General features: G+C 43.2%; 1 protein-coding gene across 3 annotated transcripts in view; it reads left to right on the forward strand.

Moving 5' to 3' along the window:
* LOC126278505 (inactive dipeptidyl peptidase 10-like) overlaps positions 1–22,753 on the forward strand; it is a 517,605-nt gene that overhangs the window by 473,968 nt on the left and 20,884 nt on the right. For all 3 annotated transcript variants that reach the window (XM_049978663.1, XM_049978662.1, XM_049978664.1), the window contains exon 14: positions 18,258–18,452. In XM_049978663.1, the coding sequence (XP_049834620.1) occupies positions 18,258–18,452 (195 nt within the window). The remainder of the gene's footprint in view (positions 1–18,257; positions 18,453–22,753) is intronic.

Raw genomic sequence — 22,753 nt, forward strand, 5'->3', positions numbered from 1 at the left:
ATGTTGAACAACCTGAGTTGCCAGATCATTCACTCAAATTATCCAGATTTTTCTTCAAACCAATTGCATACATTTGTGGCCCAGTGACACAGCACATTGCCATCCATAAAGATTCCACCATTGTTTGGTAACATGAAGTCCATCAATGGCTGAAAATGGTCTACAGGTAGCCAAACATAACCATTTCCAGTCAACAATTGGTTGATGTGGACCAGAGGACACATAAACACAGCCCATACCATTATGGAGCCACCACCAGCTTACACAGTGCCTTGTTGACAACTTGGGTCATTGATTTCATGGGTTCTATGCCACATTTGAACCCTACCATCAGCTGAATCTATCTTACCGGGCCATGGTTTTCCAGTCATCTAGTATCCAACTGGTATGGTCACAAGCCCAGAAGAGGCACAACAGGCAATGCCGAGTTGTTAACAAAGACACTCGGGTTGGTCATCTCTTGCAATAGCCCATTGGTGCCAAATTTTGCTGCACTGTCATAATGCATACATTTGTCATAAGTCCATCATTGATTTCCATGGATGTTTCATGCAGTGTTGCTTGTCTGTTAGCGCTGACAACTCTATGCAAATACTGCTGCATATTGTTGTTAAGAGAAGGCCATCAGCCACTTTGTTGCATGTGGTGGGAGTTAATGACTGAAATTGGGTATTCTCAGCATGTTCTTGACACTGTGGGTCGTGGAATATTGAATTCCCTAATGATTTCCAAACTAGAATGTCCCAAGTGTCTTTCTCCAACTATCATTCTATAATCACATTAGAAACCTTTGCACATGAATCATTTGAGTACATGTGAGAACTCCACCAATGCAGTACTCTTTTATAACTTGTGTACACAATACTACTGCCATCTGTATATGTGCATATTGTATCCCATGACATTCGTCACCTCATTTCATTTTGTTAATTGGGTATAACTTGGAATGTTACCATTTCAGAGCTTACAGCGTACACCTTGCACATGCAGCGGAGGGGGGGGGGGGGGGGGGGGTAATTTTACTTTTGCTAAAAATTAAGCAAGAAACATTTACAACATATTTAAAATACAAATATCAATAGGAACCAAAGAGCCACCCACAAATAATGCTTTACACCATTAAAATTCATATACAGTTTAAAGTGCTTGGTTAGAAGGTATACTTTAAGAGTTACTTTGAAACTTATAATATTGTGTATTGCTTTAATATGGTCATCTAATTTGTAGTAAAGTACATTTTGCATAATTTTTGTGATTGAATGTTCTGCATGCAGTTGTGTGAACATCCTGGTTTATGTGAGCAAGTTGGTCTCTGTTCTCCATATTTTCTTCATGCATGTTGTGATCACCAAGGTATATAAGCATAGAAGTATGAGGATTTGTTTAAACAGTGTCTTGCATGAATTTCTGGAAGGTATATTTTTATTTGTCCCAATAATAGTTTTTGAGTTAAAAATATCTATCTATATGATTACTCCGAAATTCACACTTGGGTGTTAAGCGTAAGATTCATGGAACCATTTTCGCACTATATCTCTACTGTTCCACTGTCAAATATTGTATGGGAAAATGAATACCTAAATCTTTGCACACCAGCTCTGATTTCTCTTATTTTCTTATAAGGGTCTGATCCCCCTATGTAGGCATAAGTCAACAAAAATTTTGTCATTTGAATGAGAGAGTTGGTGATTGAAATTTTGTGAAAACATATTGCCACAACAAAAGATGCCTTGTATCAGTGAAACTTTCTATCCTATTTCATGATCATATAAAATAAGCTGCCCTTCTTTGAAGTTTTTTGAGTTCTCCATCAACCCTATTTGGTAAGGATCCCATAATGCACAGCTGTATTCCAAATGAGGACATACAAAGCTGTGTAGACAGTCTCTTTAAAAGATTTGTTGCACCTTCTCAGTGTTCTGCCATTAAATGCAGTCTTGGTCTCCATTCTCCACAATTTTTGCTATGTGATCATTCCAATTAAAAATGCTTGTAATTGTAATCTTTACATATTTAGTTAAACTGACAACCTCTAAATATGCGTGTTATATTGCATACCCAAAATGTAACAGAACTTTTTTATTACTCATGTAAAGAATCTCACACTTTTTTATTGTTCAAGATCAATTGCCATTTTTCCACCATGCAGATATATTGTCCAAATCATTCTATCTAATTCATTTTGATCTTCTAATGATTTTACTAGAAGCTAAATTTGCAAACAATCTAAGAAGGCTGCTCAGATTGTCTCCTACATTGTTTAAATAGGTTAAGAACAGCAGAGGATCAATCATGCTTCATTGAGGAAATTCAGATATCATTCCTGTTTAACTCAATAACTCCACTTCTAATAACTGTGACATTTCTGACAGGAAATTGCAAATCCAGCCAAGTTTGTTTAGAAGTCTCTTGTAAGTCATTGTGTCAATACCCTTCAGGAAATCTAGAAATATGGAATCAATAGAACAATGTTTCCTAAATCCATGGGAAATATTTTCTGATAGATTGTTTTCAAGGTATTTCATAATGTTGGAATACAATATATGTTCTAAAATTGTACTACAACTCTATGTCAGTGATGTTTTTATGGTCTTCAAGCGGGAAACTGATTTGATGCTATGTGATCTGAGGCTTTGCCAGTGAATGTGCTGTATCCAAGGTTCTCGGGTGTCCAGCTGGATCCGATCATTGAACTTCCACAGTATTTTGCTGAATAACCGTTCCGCCATCATCAGGTGGTGCTGATGGAATGATCTGTCTGTGCTGTGTCCGTGGTATTTATGTTCGCGGGGTCCCGAATCGTATCCTAGCGTGGACGGCCGGCAGAGTGCCGTGTGGTGGGGGGTGGGGGGGTGTAGCTGCCGCCACACCTGGTGGTAGGCGCAGTTCATCTCCATCCACCACGGTGGCAGGATCTCGCATCTGCTCGCGCTGTTGCTCTTTGATGGTGTTTAATAATGGTTTCCAGGCCTTCCTAAGTTGAAACCCGGTGTCTCTGTTGATGAAGTTATCTGTTACGCAAATTTCTATGGCCTCCTTGTAGATACTGTCTCAGTAGGCACTTGTGGCCATCAGGATTTTTGTCTCTTATAATTTTGCTGTGTGTCAGGTTTCAATGTAGTCTTCTGCTTGGACCGAATGGCTGGGTTGGCGTAAGTGGGTGTGACGTTCATGTTCCTTGCATCAGTCCTCGACCGTGCAAACTGTTTGGCCCAGGGTAGGATTCCACCTGATGATGGTGGAATGGTTATTCACCGAAATATCATGGAAATTCGACGATCGGATCCGGATGGACATCCGAGAACCTTGGATACAGCATGTTTGCTGGGAAAGCCTCAGATCACATATTACCTACCTCTACGGGGAGGATATGACTAACTGGTGAAGAAACTGGGTAAGCTTCGGAACCAGAAAGGATGTCTGCTGAGTTCTCTCACCTTTTTACTAAGGTGTAGGGATGGAAACACCATACCTACTTTCGCCAAAATGATGCATCACATATGCACACCTATAGCAAATTGCATTAAGTGAAGAGCCAGTCTGGCCCTGGTCAGGGAGATGATTCACTACACCCGTCTACAACTCGACAAGAATGCCAAGGAGCTGCTGCATCTTCACCTACGATTATCCTCTGTACTCCAAGATCACTCCTGGGAATGGGTGGACAGTGTTACCTGGGCCCAGGCAGACTGGACCCACTGGAAATCCACAGAGAAGCAGATCACCAAGTGTGTATGACTACCTGGCAAACCGAAAAATGAGATAGTGCCCACTAGGCACACTGTGATTAACCTCATGGGGAAACCACTCGATGACACAGCTACAGCTGTACTTGAAAAAGGACTCAATTTCGCACTGACACCTGCATCTCTGCCGTTCAATGAAATAATCTCTTCAGTAGAACAGGCAGTCTGTGGCTTACCAGATGACAAAGCAGAAGAAATCAGAAGGGAAACTTGTCGGATTGTTTCAAGTGCAACCCCGGCCCGAAGCAACATCTCGGGAGCAGAAAGAGTAGCACTACAAGCCCTCAGAGGCAATAAGGAGATAGTTGTTCTTCCTGCCGACAAAGGAAATGCCACAGTCATCCTTGAGAGATGCAACTATGAACAGAAGATGCTGCAATTACTAGATGATCCAGCATATCGGAAAATCAACACAGACCCGACCAGGAAGATAAGACAAAGCACCGCCACCTTGCTGAAAAATGGCGTGCTCGAGGACAAGGACATCAAAAGACTTCGCCAACATTTGGCAGTAGCTCTGAGGATATATGGTCTCCCAAAATGCACAAATAAGGGATGCAACCCATAGTCCGCAACGTAGGGGCACCGACGTATCTTTTGGTGCAGCACTTGGCGGGCATGCTAAGACCTTATGTGGGGAAATGTGCACACCATATCCGGAACTCGAAGGACTTCATTGGCCTCCTGACAGAGATGACAGTACAAGAATCTGACATCATGATCAGCTTCAACATTGTCTCATTATTCACACATGTCCCGCTGGAAGATTCTCTCTACTTAATCAGTGAGAAATTTAGGCCTGAACTGACACAACAGTTCAGGCACATGTTAACATCTACGTACTTTGTCTTCAATGGTCAATACTACAAGCAGACCGACGGAGTAGCCATGGGGAGCCCACTCTCCCCAGTGGTGGCCAACCTGTTCATGGAGAGTTTCAAAGAGGAAGCACTGGAAGCCGCTGAACTGAAACCTGTATGCTTCTTTCGCTACATGGATGACACGTTTGTCACCTGGCTACATGGATAGGAACAGCTACAGATTTTTCTACAACATCTAAATTCAGTCCAAAGTAACATTCGGTTCACCATGGAGACTGAGAAAGATAGGAAACCACCCTTTCTTTATGTCCTAGTGGAACGTAGTTCTGATGGCTCACTGGGTCACAGTGTGTACCGCAAGCCTGTACCTACGTGCCTCCAGCTGCCATCAACCGGCGCAGCTTAATGGAATGCTCAACACCTTGGTACATAGAGCACACTCGATCTGTGATGAACAGAACTTGCCAACTTAACTCAAACACCTGGAGACCGTGTTTCGCAAGAATGGGTATGGCAACCGCCAAATCCAAAGGGCTTTCTGACAACAGAAGTGCAGCAAGAACCAAGATGAAGAACAACCTGAAGAAGAGAAGCAAGCTCTGGCCTTTCTGCCATTTGCTGGCAACGTGTCAACAAAAATAGGGAAACAGTTAAAGTGACACAAGATTGACACAGTCTTCCGACCACCAGCAAAGATTCGTGACGTTCTAGGAACGGCAAAAGATGACGTAGGCCTTAAGAAATTGGGTGTATACAAAATCCTGTGTGGCTGTTGCAAATCCTACATCGGCCAAACAGTTCACACGGTCGAGGACTGATGCAAGGAACACGAACGTCACACCTGCTTATGCCAACCCAGCCATTCGGCCCTAGCAGAACACTGCATTGAAACCGGACACACAGCGAAATTCGAAGAGATAAAAATCCTGATGGCCACAAGTGCCTACTGGGACAGTATCTACAAAGAGGCCATAGAAATTCGCATAACAGATAACCTCATCAACAGGGACACTGGGTTTCAACTTAGGAAGGCCTGGAAACCATTATTAAACACCATCAAAGAGCAATGGTGCGAGCGGACGCGAGATCCTTCCGCCACGGCAGACGGAGGTGTGGCTACAGTTACCGCCTCCCCTCCCCCCCCCCTCCCCCCTTCCCCCTCCCCCCTCCCACTACTCGGCACTCCTCCAACCACATAATACGAGGTGCATTCAAGTTCTAAGGCCTCCAATTTTTTTTCTAATTAACTACCCACCCGAAATCGATGAAACTGGCATTAATTCTCGACGTAATTGCCCTGCAGACGTACACATTTTTCACAATGCTGACGCCATGATTCCATGGCAGCGGCGAAGGCTTCTTTAGGAGTCTGTTTTGACCACTGGAAATTGCTGATGCAATAGCAGCACGGCTGGTGAATGTGCGGTCACGGAGAGTGTCTTTCATTGTTGGAAAAAGCCAAAAGTCACTAGGAGCCAGGTCAGGTGAGTAGGGAGCATGAGGAATCACTTCAAAGTTGTTATCACGAATAAACTGTTGTGTAACGTTAGTTCGATGCGCGGGTGCATTGTCTTGGTGAAACAGCACACGCGCAACCCTTCCCGGACATTTTTGTTGCAGTGCAGGAAGCAATTTTTTCTTCAAAACATTTTCGTAGGATGACCTGTTATTGCAGTGCCCTTTGGAACGCAATGGGTAAGGATTACGCCCTCACTGTCCCAGAACATGGACAACATCATTTTTTAAGCACTGGCGGATACCCGAAATTTCTTGTGGCGGTGAATCTGTGTGCTTCCATTGAGTTGACTGGCGCTTTGTTTCTGGATTGAAAAATGGCATCCACGCCTCATCCATTGTCACAACTGATGAAAAGAAAGTTCCATTCATGCTGTCGTTGCGCGTCAACATTGCTTGGCAACATGCCACAACGGGCAGCCATGTGGTCGTCCGTCAGCATTCGTGGCATCCACCTGGATGACACTTTTTGCATTTTCAGGTCGTCATGCAGTATTGTGTGCACAGAACCCACAGAAATGCCAACTCTGGAGGCAATCTGTTCAACAGCCATTCAGCGATCCCCCAAAACAATTCTCTCCACTTTCTCGATCATGTTGTCAGACCGGCTTGTGCGAGCCCGAGGCTGTTTCGGTTTGTTGTCACACGATGTTCTGCCTTCATTAAACTGTTGCAAACACGAGCACACTTTCGACACATCCATAACTCCATCACCACATGTCTCCTTCAACTGTTGATGAATTTCAATTGGTTTCACACCATGCAAATTCAGAAAACGAATGATTGCACGCTGTTCAAGTAAGGAAAACGTCGCCTTTTAAGTATTTAAAACAGTTCTCATTCTCGCCACTGGCAGTAAAATTCCATCTGCTGTATGGTGCTGCCATCTCTGGGACATATTGACAATGAATGCGGCCTCATTTTAAAACAATGCACATGTTTCTTTCTCTTTCCAGTCCGGAGAAAAAAAATCAGAGGCGTTAGAACTTGAATGCACCTCGTACCACAGACACAGTGCAGACAGATCATTCCATCAGCACCACCTGATGATGGTGGAATGGTTATTCGCTGAAATATCATGGAACTCCGACGATCGGATCCAGCCGGACACCCGAGAACCTTGGATACTGGTTTGATGCTGCTCTCAACACAGTGTATCCTGTGAAGCCTCTTGATTTCTGCACAACTACTGCAGCCTACATCCATTTTACCGTGCTTACTTTATTATTCGTCTCTTAGTTTCCCTCTACAGTTTTTACCCCCCCTTCCCCCACATTTCCCTCAGTTATGAATTTGATGAGTCCTTTTAGTTCTCAATAGCTCTGGATGTCCTACAAACTGGAACCTTCCTTTAATTTGTTCCACAAATTCCTGTTTTCCCTGGTTTGATTCAGAACCCTCATAGTTGCTTGATCTAACCATATAATCTTCAGCATTCTTCTGTGCCACCACATATTGAAAATTTCTATTCTCTCCTTGTTTTTACTGCTTACCATCATATTTCACATCTATAAAAGGCTACACAATAAACAAGTACCTTCAGAAATGACTTCCTGACATAAATGTATATTAAATGCTATGAAGTTTATTCAGGAATGCTTTTCTTCATATACCCAATCAGCGTTTTATATCCTCTCTATTTCAGCTATTGTCTGTTATTTTGCTGCTGAAATACCATACCTCATTGATTACATTTAGTGTCTTATTTCCTAAGAGGACTATTCAGAAAGTAAGGTCTGATGGGGTGCGGAATGGAAACCACAGTGAAAATCTGATGGAGAGTTGCGTAAATGTGTTGGGCAGTGTCTCTAGCATGCCCACCAATCACATCACATCACGCTTTTCAGTTCTGAGTACACAATGAGCACATAAAGGTGCTTAGAACAATAATGCCTCCCGCGAAGTACGAGGGCCTGGTGTGAGATTTCACCTGATGTCATGCAGCCCACATAACATAATTGTCATACTTTTCCTTCTGCTTGACAATTCTCAGCCACATTCTGAAGGGGCAATGAAGATGCTTCTGCAGCATTTTTAATGGGAAGTGTTTGATCACCCATAATAGAGCCCATAATTGACTCTCCATGAGTTTCATCTCTGCTCATATGAAACATAGCTAAGAAGACAATGTTCTGGCACAGACAATGAGCAGCAGGCCAGCATAGAGAACTGGCAGGAAGCACAGGCAGCTTGCTTTATGATGAGAGTAATGCAAAGTTGGTACAACGCTATGACAAATGTCTAAATCTGACCAGCGACTATGTAGACAAGTAGCTGGAAGGTGTAGCTAACTGTTGCAAATAAAACATTTTTGATTATCACAGTGGTTTCCATTTTGTGACTAATCGGCCTTACTTTCCATATAGGCCTTGCAATTTGATTCCCACAACTCTGCGTGATTTAATTAAACTACATTCCATTACTTTTTTTTTATTTTTGTGAATGTTTATCTTGTAACCTCTTTTCAAAACACAATCCATTTTGTTCAACTGCTCTTCCAAGTGTTTTGCTGTCTCTGACAGAATTACAATGTCACTGACTAACAACAAAGTTTTTATTGCCTCTCCCTAAATTTTATTTGCCTTTTGAAATTTCTCCTTGGTTTCCTTTACTGCTTGCTCAGTGCATGGATTGAATAACATGCAAGATAGGCTACACCACCATCTAACTCCTTTCCCACTCACTGCTTCCTGTTCATTTGCCTTGACTCTTATAAATATAGTCTGGTTTGTGTGCAAGTTGTAAATAACCTTTTGCTCTCTATATTTTACCCATGCTTCCTTCACAATTTCAAAGAGTGTACTCCAGTCAGTGTTGACTAAAGATTTCTCTAATTTTAAGAATTCTTGGAGAGCTGCATCAAACCAGTCTCAGGACTGAAGACCACAACAACAACAACAACAACAACAACAACAATGCTATAAACATAGATATTCCTTTCTTTAACTTATCTTCTATGTCAGTATTGCCTCATGTGTTAAACGTTTCTCTGGAACCCAAAGTGATCTTTCTGGTGATCAGCTTATACCAGTTCTTCTATTCTTCCGTAAATAATTCACGTCAGTATCCTGCAACTTTGGCTTATTAAATGAATAGTCCAGTGAAACTGCCAGGCCAGCCATTGTGGCCGTGCAGTTCTAGGCGCTTCAGTCCAGAACCGCGCTGCCGCTACGGTCGCAGGTTCGAATCCTGCCTCGGGCATGGATGTGTGTGATGTCGTTAGGTTAGTTAGGTTTAAGTCATTCTAAGTTCTAGAGGACTGATGACCTTAGATGTTAAGTCCCATAGTGCTCAGAGCCATTTTTGAAATTGCCAGTATTGATACTGTGGCACTGATGAGGTTGACACCAGCATCGATATGCATTTGTCTTTGGACTCTGAGCATCGTCTTTGGACTCTGAGCATGGCTTTGGGCTGTTCTGCCATGTTAAGTTCTTTGTGAGCCTTGCATGTGTTTAGGTGAATAAATGAACTACTGTTAAATGGGTGTTGTTTGGTGTAATCAACGCGAACTTCTCCCTCACTGGTGACCCCGAGTTGTAACGTCTTCTGTTTTCACTGTTTTACTGTGTGCGCAAACTCTGCATCGGTTATTTTCACGTGTATTACATCGACACAGCATTTGAACAATGCCTAATGCCGGATTTTGTGATCGATATGCATCGTGTTGAGCGTGATGTACACCTGCCAGGACTGCAACACAATGCCTCTCACTGGATGATTCCGCCAATTTCGCCGGACGTTTTTGAGCTTGCAACAATAAGTGAGGTTAGGAGTGTGCATGACTCCAGCTATCAAACGCCTTTGTTCCTGCCACATGTACCCTCCCTCATCGACTGTGCAGTAACCACTTACGGATCTCCGTGCAGTGCAGGACCAATGCCGATTTCTGCAAATGCTTCATCGGACAACCTACTACTGCCAGGACAATGATTTGCCACACTGAAAGCTGTGCAGTACCACGCAGATGCCTGACATGTGGCTGGAACTGCTTCGTCCACAGGTCAACCTCCTCAGCATCCAACCTCGCCCGCACCTGCCTCATTTTAGCATCAGCACATGCCTTCCTACTTTGATACCTCGTCCTGCAGCAGGAACAATTACTTGTTATCTGTGCCTGACCCCCATCTCCGTCCCACTGTTACACCTGTGTTTTGTGCCATAACATTCACCTTATCTGCACATCGTTTTGAGTGGAGTCACTATGAACAGTAAACATTCACACACCCCGTCCCATGTTCAACATCATTTCCCACACTGTGCTTCTGGACAGCCTGCACCTCCGCAGCCTCCCTGCAACACAGGTGGCCCCAGCTCTGGTCATACGTCGAACTTTCCATGGACTAACACGTATTCTCAAACTTTGAACTTCTTCTCACCTCTCACCCCCATGCCGGCTCCAGTTAAGCTTCTGCTACCATTCTCAGCACATCTCGGTGCCTCATCCATGTCTGTCTTCCATGACGCATCAATCCGAACACACCCGCAACATGTTGAGCTTCCACAACCGCAATTGACACATTAAGGTATCTCACCTGTGTCGGCCTTCTGCGTGTGAAGGATCGCGCTCAACCACAATGTGTCACCTTCACGCTACCACCCGAACAGCCATCACTGCCATATCCCCTGGAGGCACACTCTCCTGGAATACTACAGCAACAACAGATTGATTCAGGCAGTGCCACGACGAACTCAACTCAACCTGTTTGTTCTTCTGAACATTCTACAACGCTGCCGCCGTTTAATCCCGACAGATCTACAACCAGGTTCAAAATTGTGGATGAAGTGTTCGACCATTACAATCTCGGCGAGTCCAGGTTTCTGTGCCTCATCACCCACCTGCACGACCAGGAGGACTTGATTGCTGACCTGTTTGACGCCCCGGACTCATCTACCTGGGACACTCTAGCCAAAAGACAGTTCTACGTGGGCTTGCACACTTAACTGAGGCAGCAATTTGGCAAGTGCTCCATGTCGAGCAACTAGGCAATGACAAACCTGGTCAGCGCCGATCTATTCTCTGACACATCTCTCCTCGCCATCTGGTCAGATATACTATCTCCTGACATCCGCTTTGCTCTGGCTCAGAGGTCTGTTGAACCTGTCGAGCAAAGAATGACAATTGCTGACAAACTACACGATGCATCACTGCTCTATTTCGCCAGCCACTGCCTACCTGACAAGTCTCAGGTTCAGGCTCATCGCCCTGCAGCTGGGGCCATACTGTGCCGACCATTCTGCTTGCTCCGGGAAGCAGTAAACTACCAACTGGGACGTTACCGGCTCTGTCCATGGTCACGCCCCTTCCTGCAACCAAACCTGCTGCGGCCACCAAACCTCAGCCACTGCCACTGGCAACGAACTTTCCACAGGAAATGCAACTGCACTACCCGTACTGTTACCTCCACACACGGTTTGGTAAGGCAGCATGGAACTGCAGACCATCCTGCTACTTCCCAAACACCAGTCGCTGGTAGGTCCGGATGCCGCCTCCTGCGCACAACATGACAGACACCCCCCCCCTCCACCCTCCCCCCCCCAGTCCTCCATTCTTTTCAGGAATGACCGGATAATTGCGGACAACTTTACAATAATGACATTTTGTCGGGATACCTTTTCCTAGTGGACACAGGTGCCGATGTTTCGCTACTGCCTATGTCCTTAGCATCGTCGAACATCTGCCCTCATCATACTTCACTGCAAGCTGTGAATTCAACTAAACTACAATGCTTGGGTTCAACTTCCCATGTCGTCTCACTCTCCACAAACTGCAAACGTGAGTGGACTTTTTTAGTGTGTGAAACTGACGAACCTATACTAGATATTGACTTCTTGCGACACCACAAACTTTTACCGGACCTAGTGTGAAACACCATGTTTCATCATCACTTCCCCTCTGCTCCATCGAGCAAACCACCCACCCACCCCCCACCCCACCCCCCCACCCCCCGTGACGCATCCGTACATACTCGTCTCTGTCGATGACATTACCAGAAACCATCAAGCTCTCCCTCCAGCTCCACAAAACACAGCTCCAGCTCTCCGATGCAGCAAAGGAATTACAGACACTACAGCAAGGCCAGTAAGTGCGACAAATCTCCTTGCAGTCCCAGCAATGAAGCCTCCATGTGTTTACCTCCCGTTACCCCTCGCAACTGTGCTATCAAGAGTGCCATAACATGTACTGATAGTTCTGCAGGGCCACACCCTCCTAACACAGCAGTGTTTCACACTCGGCCGGACACAAGTACGCATGCGCGATGAGCGCCACATGTTCCCGAACTGACAGCTGCTACCCCTTGCGGACAGCACCTCAAACTATGCCACTTCGGCTCCTGCGAGCCACTGTGCGACCACCACTGACAACGCAAACAGTACACTTGTGCCAAGCGTTTACCCCCTTGACCACGCTGCCACAGGCTGCGCCCTCGGACAATGGACTCACTAACGGCTCACAAGCTCTACCAAGCTCAACAAAGTGCTATTCGACCTAAAATCCTGCTTTGCATATCTTGATGACATTCTTGTGCTCAGCTCCTCTGTCGAGGACAACATTCGACATGTGCAAACTGTTATGAACACTCTTGCAGCAACAGGCATCGAGACCAACCAGGACAAATTGCAGCTACATCAACCCGCTGTCACTTTTCTTGGTTTTTGAGTCTCTGCCGACGGCATTTCACCACCCCCTGAGAAAGTACAAACAATACTAAACCTACCCAGACCTTTGTCATTCAAAGAGCTCCGGCACTTTCTGGGGATGGCATCAACACTTCTGGATCTCGGCCCCCTTCCATGGACCCCAGCTATGACTGACTCTTTCACTGCCTTCAAAAATCTTCTTGTCGAGGCCTGCACCATCGCACATCTTCATCCCAATGCATAGCTTTTCATCACCACAGATGTGAGCGATACTGCAATCGGCGCTGTCCTTAGCCAGACAATCGATGGCCAAATTTCGCCTCTGCAGTTCTTCTCGCGCAAGTTCACCAATGCACAATGGAAATACTCCGCGTTTGACAGGGAGTTGCTCATGGTCTACAAAGCGATCAAGCATTTCAAGACTGAGGTTTAGGGATGCCCTTTCTATGTCTTAATGGACCACAAACAAAGGTTTGGTATAGAATCTGTCAGCACCTTTTAAAGTGCTTAAAAATAATGTATGGTTTCTGTCTGCTTTGGAATGTGACAAGTCAGAATGTGGTAGTGAAACTAGAAAATCTGAAGAAGGAAATGTAAAGACTCAGTCTCAGTCTAGTAGCAGTCAGTTACATGAAATGGAAGAACAATACGGACAGTCACTGACATGAAATGGAAGAACAATAAGACTTTCTGGGCAGATGAAAATAGGTTAATATCAACAATAGCAGAGACAAAATGTAAGTTACTGTGAACAGTCTGGTGACTGGATTATTCTCATCAGAATTAATAATGACATAAAAACAGATAATCTAATAAAAGTCAGCTTCTTCAACAACACCAGTTTTGTTAAGCACCAATTAAATACAAAGAAATCACAGGAAATAGTAGATCATGAATCTTCTTGAACCAAGCAAAAACAAAGACTTCAAGAACTGGAAGCCTCTTGGCAGTTAAAGTACTCTGGAGAACACTGTAACTTTGTCAGATTGGGGAGCATTCTAATACAAACCCACTCTCTCAGCTCACATACGCACCATCATCGCATGGGAGCTAGGCACAACATGCAGTGCAATGGAGAAAGGAGATCACACCATATTAAGAAAATATATATGTCTGTGTGCAAGCTAAACACTGATGACTGGCACTGACAGAGTTCAAAACAATGTCCGTAAAATACATAAGTATAGCAAAGTAGTCATGAATAAGTCCACGGGAGAGCATGTAGTACATATATCAGCAAGCTGAGAGAAGTGAGGTCGAGATGGTCTGTGGTAGTCCTTAAATCTGCCACTGAAAATGAAGAAGTCCTTCACAGAGTCGGTGAGGAAAGAAATATATGGAAAACACTGACTAGAAGAACGGACAGGGTGATAGGACATATGTTAAGATATCAGAGGTAATAAGTTCCAAACTATTGGGGGGGGGGGGGGGGGGAGTTTTAGAAAAACTGTAGGGAAAGAGAAAGAGTGAAATATACCAAACAAATAATTCAGAAAATTGGATGTAGTTGCTTCTCTGAGATGAAGATGTGGGCAAAGGACAGGAAGTCATGGTGGGTTGCATCATTTCTGTTGGAACATGACAACCCAAGAGGAAAATATATATACAGGGTGTTTCAGAATTGACCGGTATATTTGAAACGGTAATACAAACTAAACGAGCAGCGATAGAAATACACCGTTTGTTGCAATATGCTTGGGACAACAGTACATTTTCCGGCAGACAAACTTTCAAAATTACAGTAGTTACAATTGTCAACAACAGATGGCGCTGCGGTCTAGGAAACTCTATAGTATGATATTTTCCACATATCCACCATGCGTAGCAATAATATGGCGTAGTCTCTGAATGAAATTACCCGAAACCTTTGACAACTTGTCTGGCGGAATGGCTTCACATGCAGATGAGATGTACTGCTTCAGCTGTTCAATTGTTTCTGGATTCTGGCGGTACACCTGGTCTTTCAAGTGTACCCACAGAAAGAAGTCACAGGGGTTCATGTCTGGCGAATAGGGAGGCCAATCCACGCCGCCTCCTGTATGTTTTGGATAGCCCAAAGCAATCACACGATCATTGAAATATTCATTCAGGAAATTAAAGACGTCGGCCGTGCGATGTGGCCGGGCACCATCTTGCATAAACCACGAGGTGTTCGCAGTGTCATCTAAGGCAGTTTGTACCACCACAAATTCATGAAGAATGTCCAGATAGCATGATGCAGTAATCGTTTCGTATCTGAAAAATGGGCCAATGATTCCTTTGGAAGAAATGGCGGCCCAGACCAGTACTTTTTGAAGATGCAGGGACGATGGGACTGCAACATGGGACTTTTCGGTTCCCCATATGCACCAGTTCTGTTTATTGACGAAGCCGTCAGGTAAAAATAAGCTTCGTCAGTAAACCAAATGCTGCCCACACGCATATCGCCGTCATCAATCCTGTGCACTATATCATTAGTGAATGTCTCTCGTGCAGCAATGGTAGCGGCACTGAGGGGTTGCCGCGTTTGAATTTTGTATGGATAGAGGTGTAAACTCTGGCGCATGAGACGATACGTGGACGTTGGCGTCATTTGGACCGCAGCTGCAACAAGGCGAATGGAAACCCAAGGCCGCTGTTGGATCACCTGCTGCACTAGCTGCGCGTTGCCCTCTGTGGTTGCCGTACACGGTCGCCCTACCTTTCCAGCATGTTCATCCGTCACGTTCCCAGTCCGTTGAAATTTTTCAAACAGATCCTTTATTGTATCGCTTTTCGGTCCTTTGGTTACATTAAACCTCCGTTGAAAACTTCGTCTTGTTGCAACAACACTGTGTTCTAGGTGGTGGAATTCCAACACCAGAAAAATCTTCTGTTCTAAGGAATAAACCATGTTGTCCACAGCACACTTGCACGTTGTGAACAGCACACGCTTACAGCAGAAAGACGGTGTACAGAATGGCGCACCCACTGACTGCGTTGTCTTCTATATCTTTCACATCACTTGCAGCACCATCTGTTGTTGAAAATTGTAACTACTGTAATTTCGAAAGTTTGTCCGCCTGAAAATGTACTGTTGTCCCAAGCATATTGCAACAAACGGTGTATTTCTATCGCTGCTCGTTTAGTTTTTATTGCCGTTTCAAATATACCGGTCATTTTTGAAACACCCTGTATATATTGCACAGAAAAAAAGTTTATGGCATAATATGAGGGTCATTCAACAAGTAATACACCTGTTTCTTGGCCAATTTCAGCTTGAAAAATGTGGAATTTGTTATGCAATGTCATGAAATATTTCCACTTTCAGCCCCTAAGTTTAATGAAGTTCCAGTTGGCCTCCAAAATGGTGTTTGTAATGGAGGTGTGTTCCATGTAGAGAGCTGTCAGTGAATTTCCTCTGCCAGAAACCCAGAGCATTTCAGATATTCATACACACTTGCAGAATGTCTACAGAGACCTGGCAGTGAATAAAAGCACAGTGAGTCATGGGACAAAGTATCTGTCATCATAACAAGGTCACCAAACCTGTCCAGTCTCCACCACGCCAGCTGGCCACTTACAGCTGTGACTCCTTGCCGTGTTAGAATGTGTGGACACTCTTATTTGTGGTCGTCAATGGATGACAAACACTTATCTGCACAACTGGACGTCTCTGTTGGTAGTGCTTATAAACTCGTCCACGAGATGGGGTACCTAAAGGTATGTGCATACCTAACAGAAGACCATAAAGAGCAACAAAGAACCATCCATGTGGAAATGCTTGCACATTACAAGGCTGACAGTGACAATTTTTTGTCAAACATTGTCACAGACATCACTTTGAAATGGAAACAAAATGGCAATCCATGGAGTGGCACCACACCATCTGTCCTCTGAAGAAGAAATTCAAAGCTATACCTTCAGGCTGCAAAGTCATGGTGTTGGCCTTCTGGTACCCTGAAGGGGTTATTGTTTGATGTTCTCCTTCATGGTGCACAGACCAACTCTGAAGTGTATTGTGCTACCATCAGTAAACTGATAAAATGAATTCAGCATATTCGTCTCCACAAAAATGCAAACAGACTTCTTCTTCTTCACGCAGCAAGAAGGATGTTGGCTCCAACATCGAGCAGTAGATTGGACCATCCAGGCATACGGATCCTCCCAGCTTCCAAGTAAGGTGACATAAGGCCATCGCATTGAATGGAAATTACGTTGAAAAGCAGGGTTTTGTAGTCAAAATACTGGAGAATAATATGGCATTTTGGAATTCTGAATAAAATCAACCTGCTTAAAAAAAGGTTCCTTTGCTTATTTAATGCCCCTTGTATATTGTTTATGAATTGTTTATGACGTACCTTCACTCATGATGTGTGCGATTTCAGACATTGTGTGTACATACAGTTCACAGGTGCACTTATAAAGGCCCCTTGGTTTGGCCCCCTGGTGCCCTCTGGTGAACCTCTAAAGAAACTATTATTTAACCAATTGCAAATGAGTGCTCAGCTTATTCTGCAACCTGTATTACTGTTGTTCATTCAATGTGTTGTGTGCCATGCATAACCTGTACTTTATTGTATCTTACATTGGCTCTATAAATTACTGTGTTCAATGGACCATATTTTTTCTTGCTATAACAGTTTCAATAAAAAAAAGCACTGTTATTTAATAAACCTTCTCTCTTATTTCCCACATACAAGTTTTAACAATCATGTACTTTAATATCTATAAAAATTCATTATGTTTGTGATGGATGAGGAATCATATTTTCCAGGCCACTGAAACATGAAAATCACTTTATTGTCTTCAGTCAACATTTACACTTCAGCTGGTGGAAGCAAGAGAACTTCAGTTAAATAATACTGTATTCTCAGTCTAGGCTGTGATAATAGGAGACAATAATTTTAATAAAACCTTTTGGGCATTTTGTTGCATTGCTTTGAAAATAAAACCACTGTTCAAAATGATATGGCCTAATGATAAATAAGATTGCATTCAAATTGACACTGGCCATGGAAGGCTCAACACTTATATCAGGTGACATGGATGTTGCTAGTGGCATGATTTAGGTGGATGTGCAGCAGAAACTGCTACTGGTAAAATGATGTCAAGTACTGAAAATCATTTTTATTAGTATGGAAGTTGAAAGAAATTATTGTTTACGTACATTGCAGCATTATATTCGCAATTAATGACTATGTTATTTTGTTAAGTATTTTAACACTTCAGGATTTTTGCAGACTTTAATAAGTGAATGGCAAAGTACAAAAAAATTTCTTAAAAAATTATCCATTAAAGAATGCTTGACTAAATCTTTATAATGACTACTGTCACCTATTCAGAGTTAAGAATTATGGTGTGGGTAATTTTTATTAAAGACTATTTATTCATGTGTAGTGTTGTGAGATTATGCCCAGACACGCTCTAAACTGCAGCACGTCAAAAAATGTCAAGAAACCTGGTAGGTTTATTATACTCAAACTAATACTTGTTCCTTTTCAGAAATGTACATAATGATACACATCCCTGTCACTGAAACTCTGTCATGTGACAATGTTTGTGCAAATGACAGATGTGGAGCCCCAGGGTCACAGTTGGTTTCATCCTTGTGGAACATGGGTTGGCCAGCGTATCTTGCCAGCCGACGGAACTTCATTGTGGCTGAAGTGGATGGTCGTGGCTCTGGCTTTCAGGGAGATTACATCAGACACCAAATACACAGGAAGTTTGGTTCCATTGAGATCCGTGACCAGATTGATGTTGTGGAGTAAGTAATGCATGTACTATGTGCTTTTAAGTTTTTTAATACATTAAGGGCTTGTAAGAGTAACATACAATGATAAACACTGATTATAACCAATGTAACAAATAAGCACACTGGAAAAAATATTTATCACCCCTTAAAAGAGCATACTGGTCACTTTGGAACATTGTAAATGGTGTGGAACTGATACTGGGTGGTCATGTAAACCTCCACCACTGACATGAGTCATGGTAATAAAGTGTGTACCTGCTAATACAATGTATGGAATCACCACAGTAAACTGGATCAATGTGGAGACATGACAGAAAGGAGAAATTGTGTTCGGACTTATCCAGAAGCCAATGTGTATGAATTTGTCAGTATCTGTTGATGAATCAATGCAGATTGCCCATTTGTACCTACAAGGAATTGTGTACTACTTGCAGGCATATAAAACTGTGTCAGAACAGTGATCATGAAAGAGTGCTAACTGACAGGGACCAGACATGAGTGTCTCATCTTCAGAATGAGATTTTCACTCTGCAGCAGAGTGTGTGCTGATATGAAATTTCCTGGCAGATTAAAACTGTGTGCCCGACCAAGACTCGAACTCAGGACCTTTGCCTTTCACGGGCAAGTGCTCTACCATCTGAGCTACTGAAGCACAACTCACACCCAGTCCTCACAGCTTTACTTCTGCCTGTATCTCATCTCCTACCTTCCAAACTTTACAGAAGCTCCCCCAGGCTGTGGCTAAGCCATGTTTCCGCAGTATCCTTTCTTTCAGGAGTGCTAGTTCTGCAATGTTCACAGGAGAGCTTCTTTAAAGTTTGGAAGGTAGGAGAAGAGATACTGGCAGAAGTACAGCTGTGAGGACCAGGCGTGAGTCGTGCTTTGGTTGCTCAGATGGTAGAGCACTTGCCTGCGAAAGGCAAAGGCCCTGCGTTCAAGTCTCAGTCGGGCACACAGTTTTAATCTGCCAGAAAGTTTCGTGTCTCATCTTGTTAATGACAACTAGTTTTAAGCCAGAAGTAATTGTTGTTGTTCGTGAATGCAGGTCCACCTTAACCAGTTCGAAGCAAACATTGCACAGGAAACTGCATGTATTGGACATTTCTGCATCTGCATCTGCATACGTACTCCACAATCCACTGTGTGGCAGAGTGCCACTACTGGTCATTTCCCTTTCTGTTCCATTCGCAAATAGAGCAAGAGCAAACTGACTATCTATATGCTTCCATACAAGCCCTAATCTCTCTAATTTTATCTTCATGGTCCTTACGCGAAATATACATTGGCAACAGTAGAAATGCTCTGCAGTCAGCCTAACGTTGGTTCATTAAATTTTCTCAGCTGTAACAAACCTTCCTTTAATCTGACCTGGTGTGGATCCCAAACACTCAAACAGAATGCGACAATGGCTCACACTAGTGTCCTATATGTGGTCTCCTTTACAGATGAAACACACTTTTGTAAAATTCTCCCAACAATCCAAAGTCGACCGTTCACCTTCCCTACTATATTCCTTACCCGCACTCATTCCATTTATGTTGCTTTGCAATGTTACACCTAGATATTTAATCGATGTGACCTTGTCAAGCAGCACACAACTAATACTATATTTGAACATTAGGGGTTTGTTTTTCCAACTCACCTGTGTTAACTTAAATTTTTCTACATTTAGAGCTAGCTGCCATTCATTACACCAACTATAAACTTTGACTAAGTCATCTTGTGTCCTCCTAAAGTCACTCAACAATGACACCTTCCCATACAACTCAACATTATAAGTAAATGGCTGCAGACTGTTGCTTACCTTGTCCACTGGATAATTTACATATACAGAAACAAACAACGGATCTGTCACACTTCCATGAGGCACTCCTAACTATACCTTTGTCTCTGATTAATTCTTGCCGTCGAGGACAACATACTTGGTTCTGTTACTTAACAAGTCTTCGAGCCATTCACCTACCTGGGAAACTATTCCATATGCTTGTACTTTCATTAAAAGTTGGCAATGTGGCACTTGTCAAATGCTGTACAGAAATCTAGGAATATGGAATTTGCCTGTTGTCATTCACCCATGGTTTGCAGGATCTCACATCAGAAAATGACAGGCTGAGTTTCATACAAGCAATGCTTTCTAAAATTGTGCTGATTTGTGGACAGAAGCTTTTCCCTCTCAATAAAATTTATTATATTCAAACTGAGATTATGTTCAAGGATTCTGCAGCAAACTGTTGTAAATACATTAATCTGAAAATTGTGGGTCCTTTGTTTTATCCTTATTATATACAGAAAGCCTGCACTGTTTTCAGATGCTTGGGACTTTGCAAGAGATTCACGATAAATACAAGCTAAATGGCCAATGCTGTAGTGTACTCTTTGTTAAACCAAAATGGAATTCTATCTGCACCTGGGACTTATTTGCTTTCAACTCTTTCTGTTGTTTCTCTACACAATGATGCTTACTAATATGTCCCCCATACAGGAGTCTGTTTTTTTATTATTTTTTTATGGTCACATGACAGTATGTTTGTACAATTCTCCTTCATAAACAATTTTTTAAATGCGAAATTTAAAACTTCAGCTTTAATTTTGCTATCATTGACTGCCACACCAGACTGGTCAATGAGTGACTGGACAGAGTCCTTAGAACCACTTAGTGATTTTATGTAGGACCAGAATTTTCTCAGGTTCTCAGCAAGATCTATTGCAAACATATGGTGTTTGGAGCCAGGTGCCTCACAATATGCCACTGCCCCCGCCAAATGCACATAATGTTTCATTGCCTTCAGTTGGCCAAGCAGCACAGCAACTGGACAGTAATGACTGGAGGTATGTATTGCGGTTCAATGAATCACAGTTTTGCTTCTATTCAAATGATACAAGGTGCTGAGTGCATCGACAGTCACATACGGTGTTTAACCTGTTGTGTATGGTGGGTGTAGTGCAGGATGATGGTGATTCTGTGATGCTTGGGGGATGTTTGGGATACCATGACATTGACCCATGCTTTCAGGTTTTTGTCTACATGAACCAGGTCATATACTTCAAGATTTCTAATGACCAAGTACTGTTCTTTCTTCTATGTCTTCATGATCAGTATGTAATTGATATTCCTGTCTTCTGAAACGACTTCACCTGTGCCCACAGAGCTACTTGCCCCACTGTTTTGATGAATGTACACTGGCACATCTCACCTGGCTTGCTAAATCACCCAATCTTGACCTAATAACAAATGTCTGGGACTATTTGGAACTGCACATGCAACACAGCGGTCAACACCCTCACAGTTCAGTAGCTCTATAGGATCTAATCATCAGTGAGTGGCTTTAGCCAGGTGTTGCATACTTGTGGACTCTCTTCGTCGCTGAATTGAAGTCATTATCATGACCAGTCGGTATTTCCATGATATCCACTGGAAGCGACTAATTTCTTGTTTGGAGTGTCTATGGTACATATTTGCCTTGTAAACATTTTTTTTAACTCTCCTGCTAACAAAAATTGATCACAATGTGCTGTTACATGGCCAAAATTAAATACTTCACACCAAAGCTTTGAAGACAGACAGAAATAATTAGTAGTACAAAATCTGACATAGCAGGTGCAGTTAACACATTGGTGCATGCATAGTTACAACTGGGTTGGTTGGTTGGTTTGGGGAAGGATACCAGACAGCGTTGTCATCGGTCTCATCAGATTAGGGAAGGAAGTCGGCTGTGCTCTTTCAGAGGAACCACCCTGGCATTTGCCTGGTGTGATTTAGGGAAATCACGGAAAACCTAAATCAGGATGCCCGGACGCGGGATTGAACCGTCGTCCTCCCGAATACGAGTCCAGTGTCTAACCACTGCGCCACCTCACTCGGTGTGACAACTGGGTATAGTATACATGAGCCGATAGTCTTAAATAGGTGATCTCAGTGCAGTTTTGCCACTATACATCTAAAGATTGTCAGTGCAGAGTGCACCTAAATATGGTGGCAACAAGTTACAGACATGCGGCCATTCACAAGATAATCCATAGAACAATTTCTATGATGGAAAAGCTTTAAATTGCACACCATCTGCAGTGATCCTAAGCAACCAGTGTTCATTTATGGGGATAACTAATATTTTGTCCAGTAACCTTGTTGTTCATCTTCAGGTATCTCCAATTCCTACATCAGCATCTGCCAGTAATTTATGTTTAATCAAAACCAATTGTACATCCATTGTACCCCTCACCCCTTCCCGATGATATTTACTCCACCTGCTCCACTCAAGACCACCACTTACCTCAGCTTAAGCAGTCTACCACAATGTAAAAATGGAGGCATG

The sequence above is a fragment of the Schistocerca gregaria genome, chromosome 6, assembly GCF_023897955.1.
Source record: "Schistocerca gregaria isolate iqSchGreg1 chromosome 6, iqSchGreg1.2, whole genome shotgun sequence".
Taxonomy (NCBI): domain Eukaryota; kingdom Metazoa; phylum Arthropoda; class Insecta; order Orthoptera; family Acrididae; genus Schistocerca; species Schistocerca gregaria.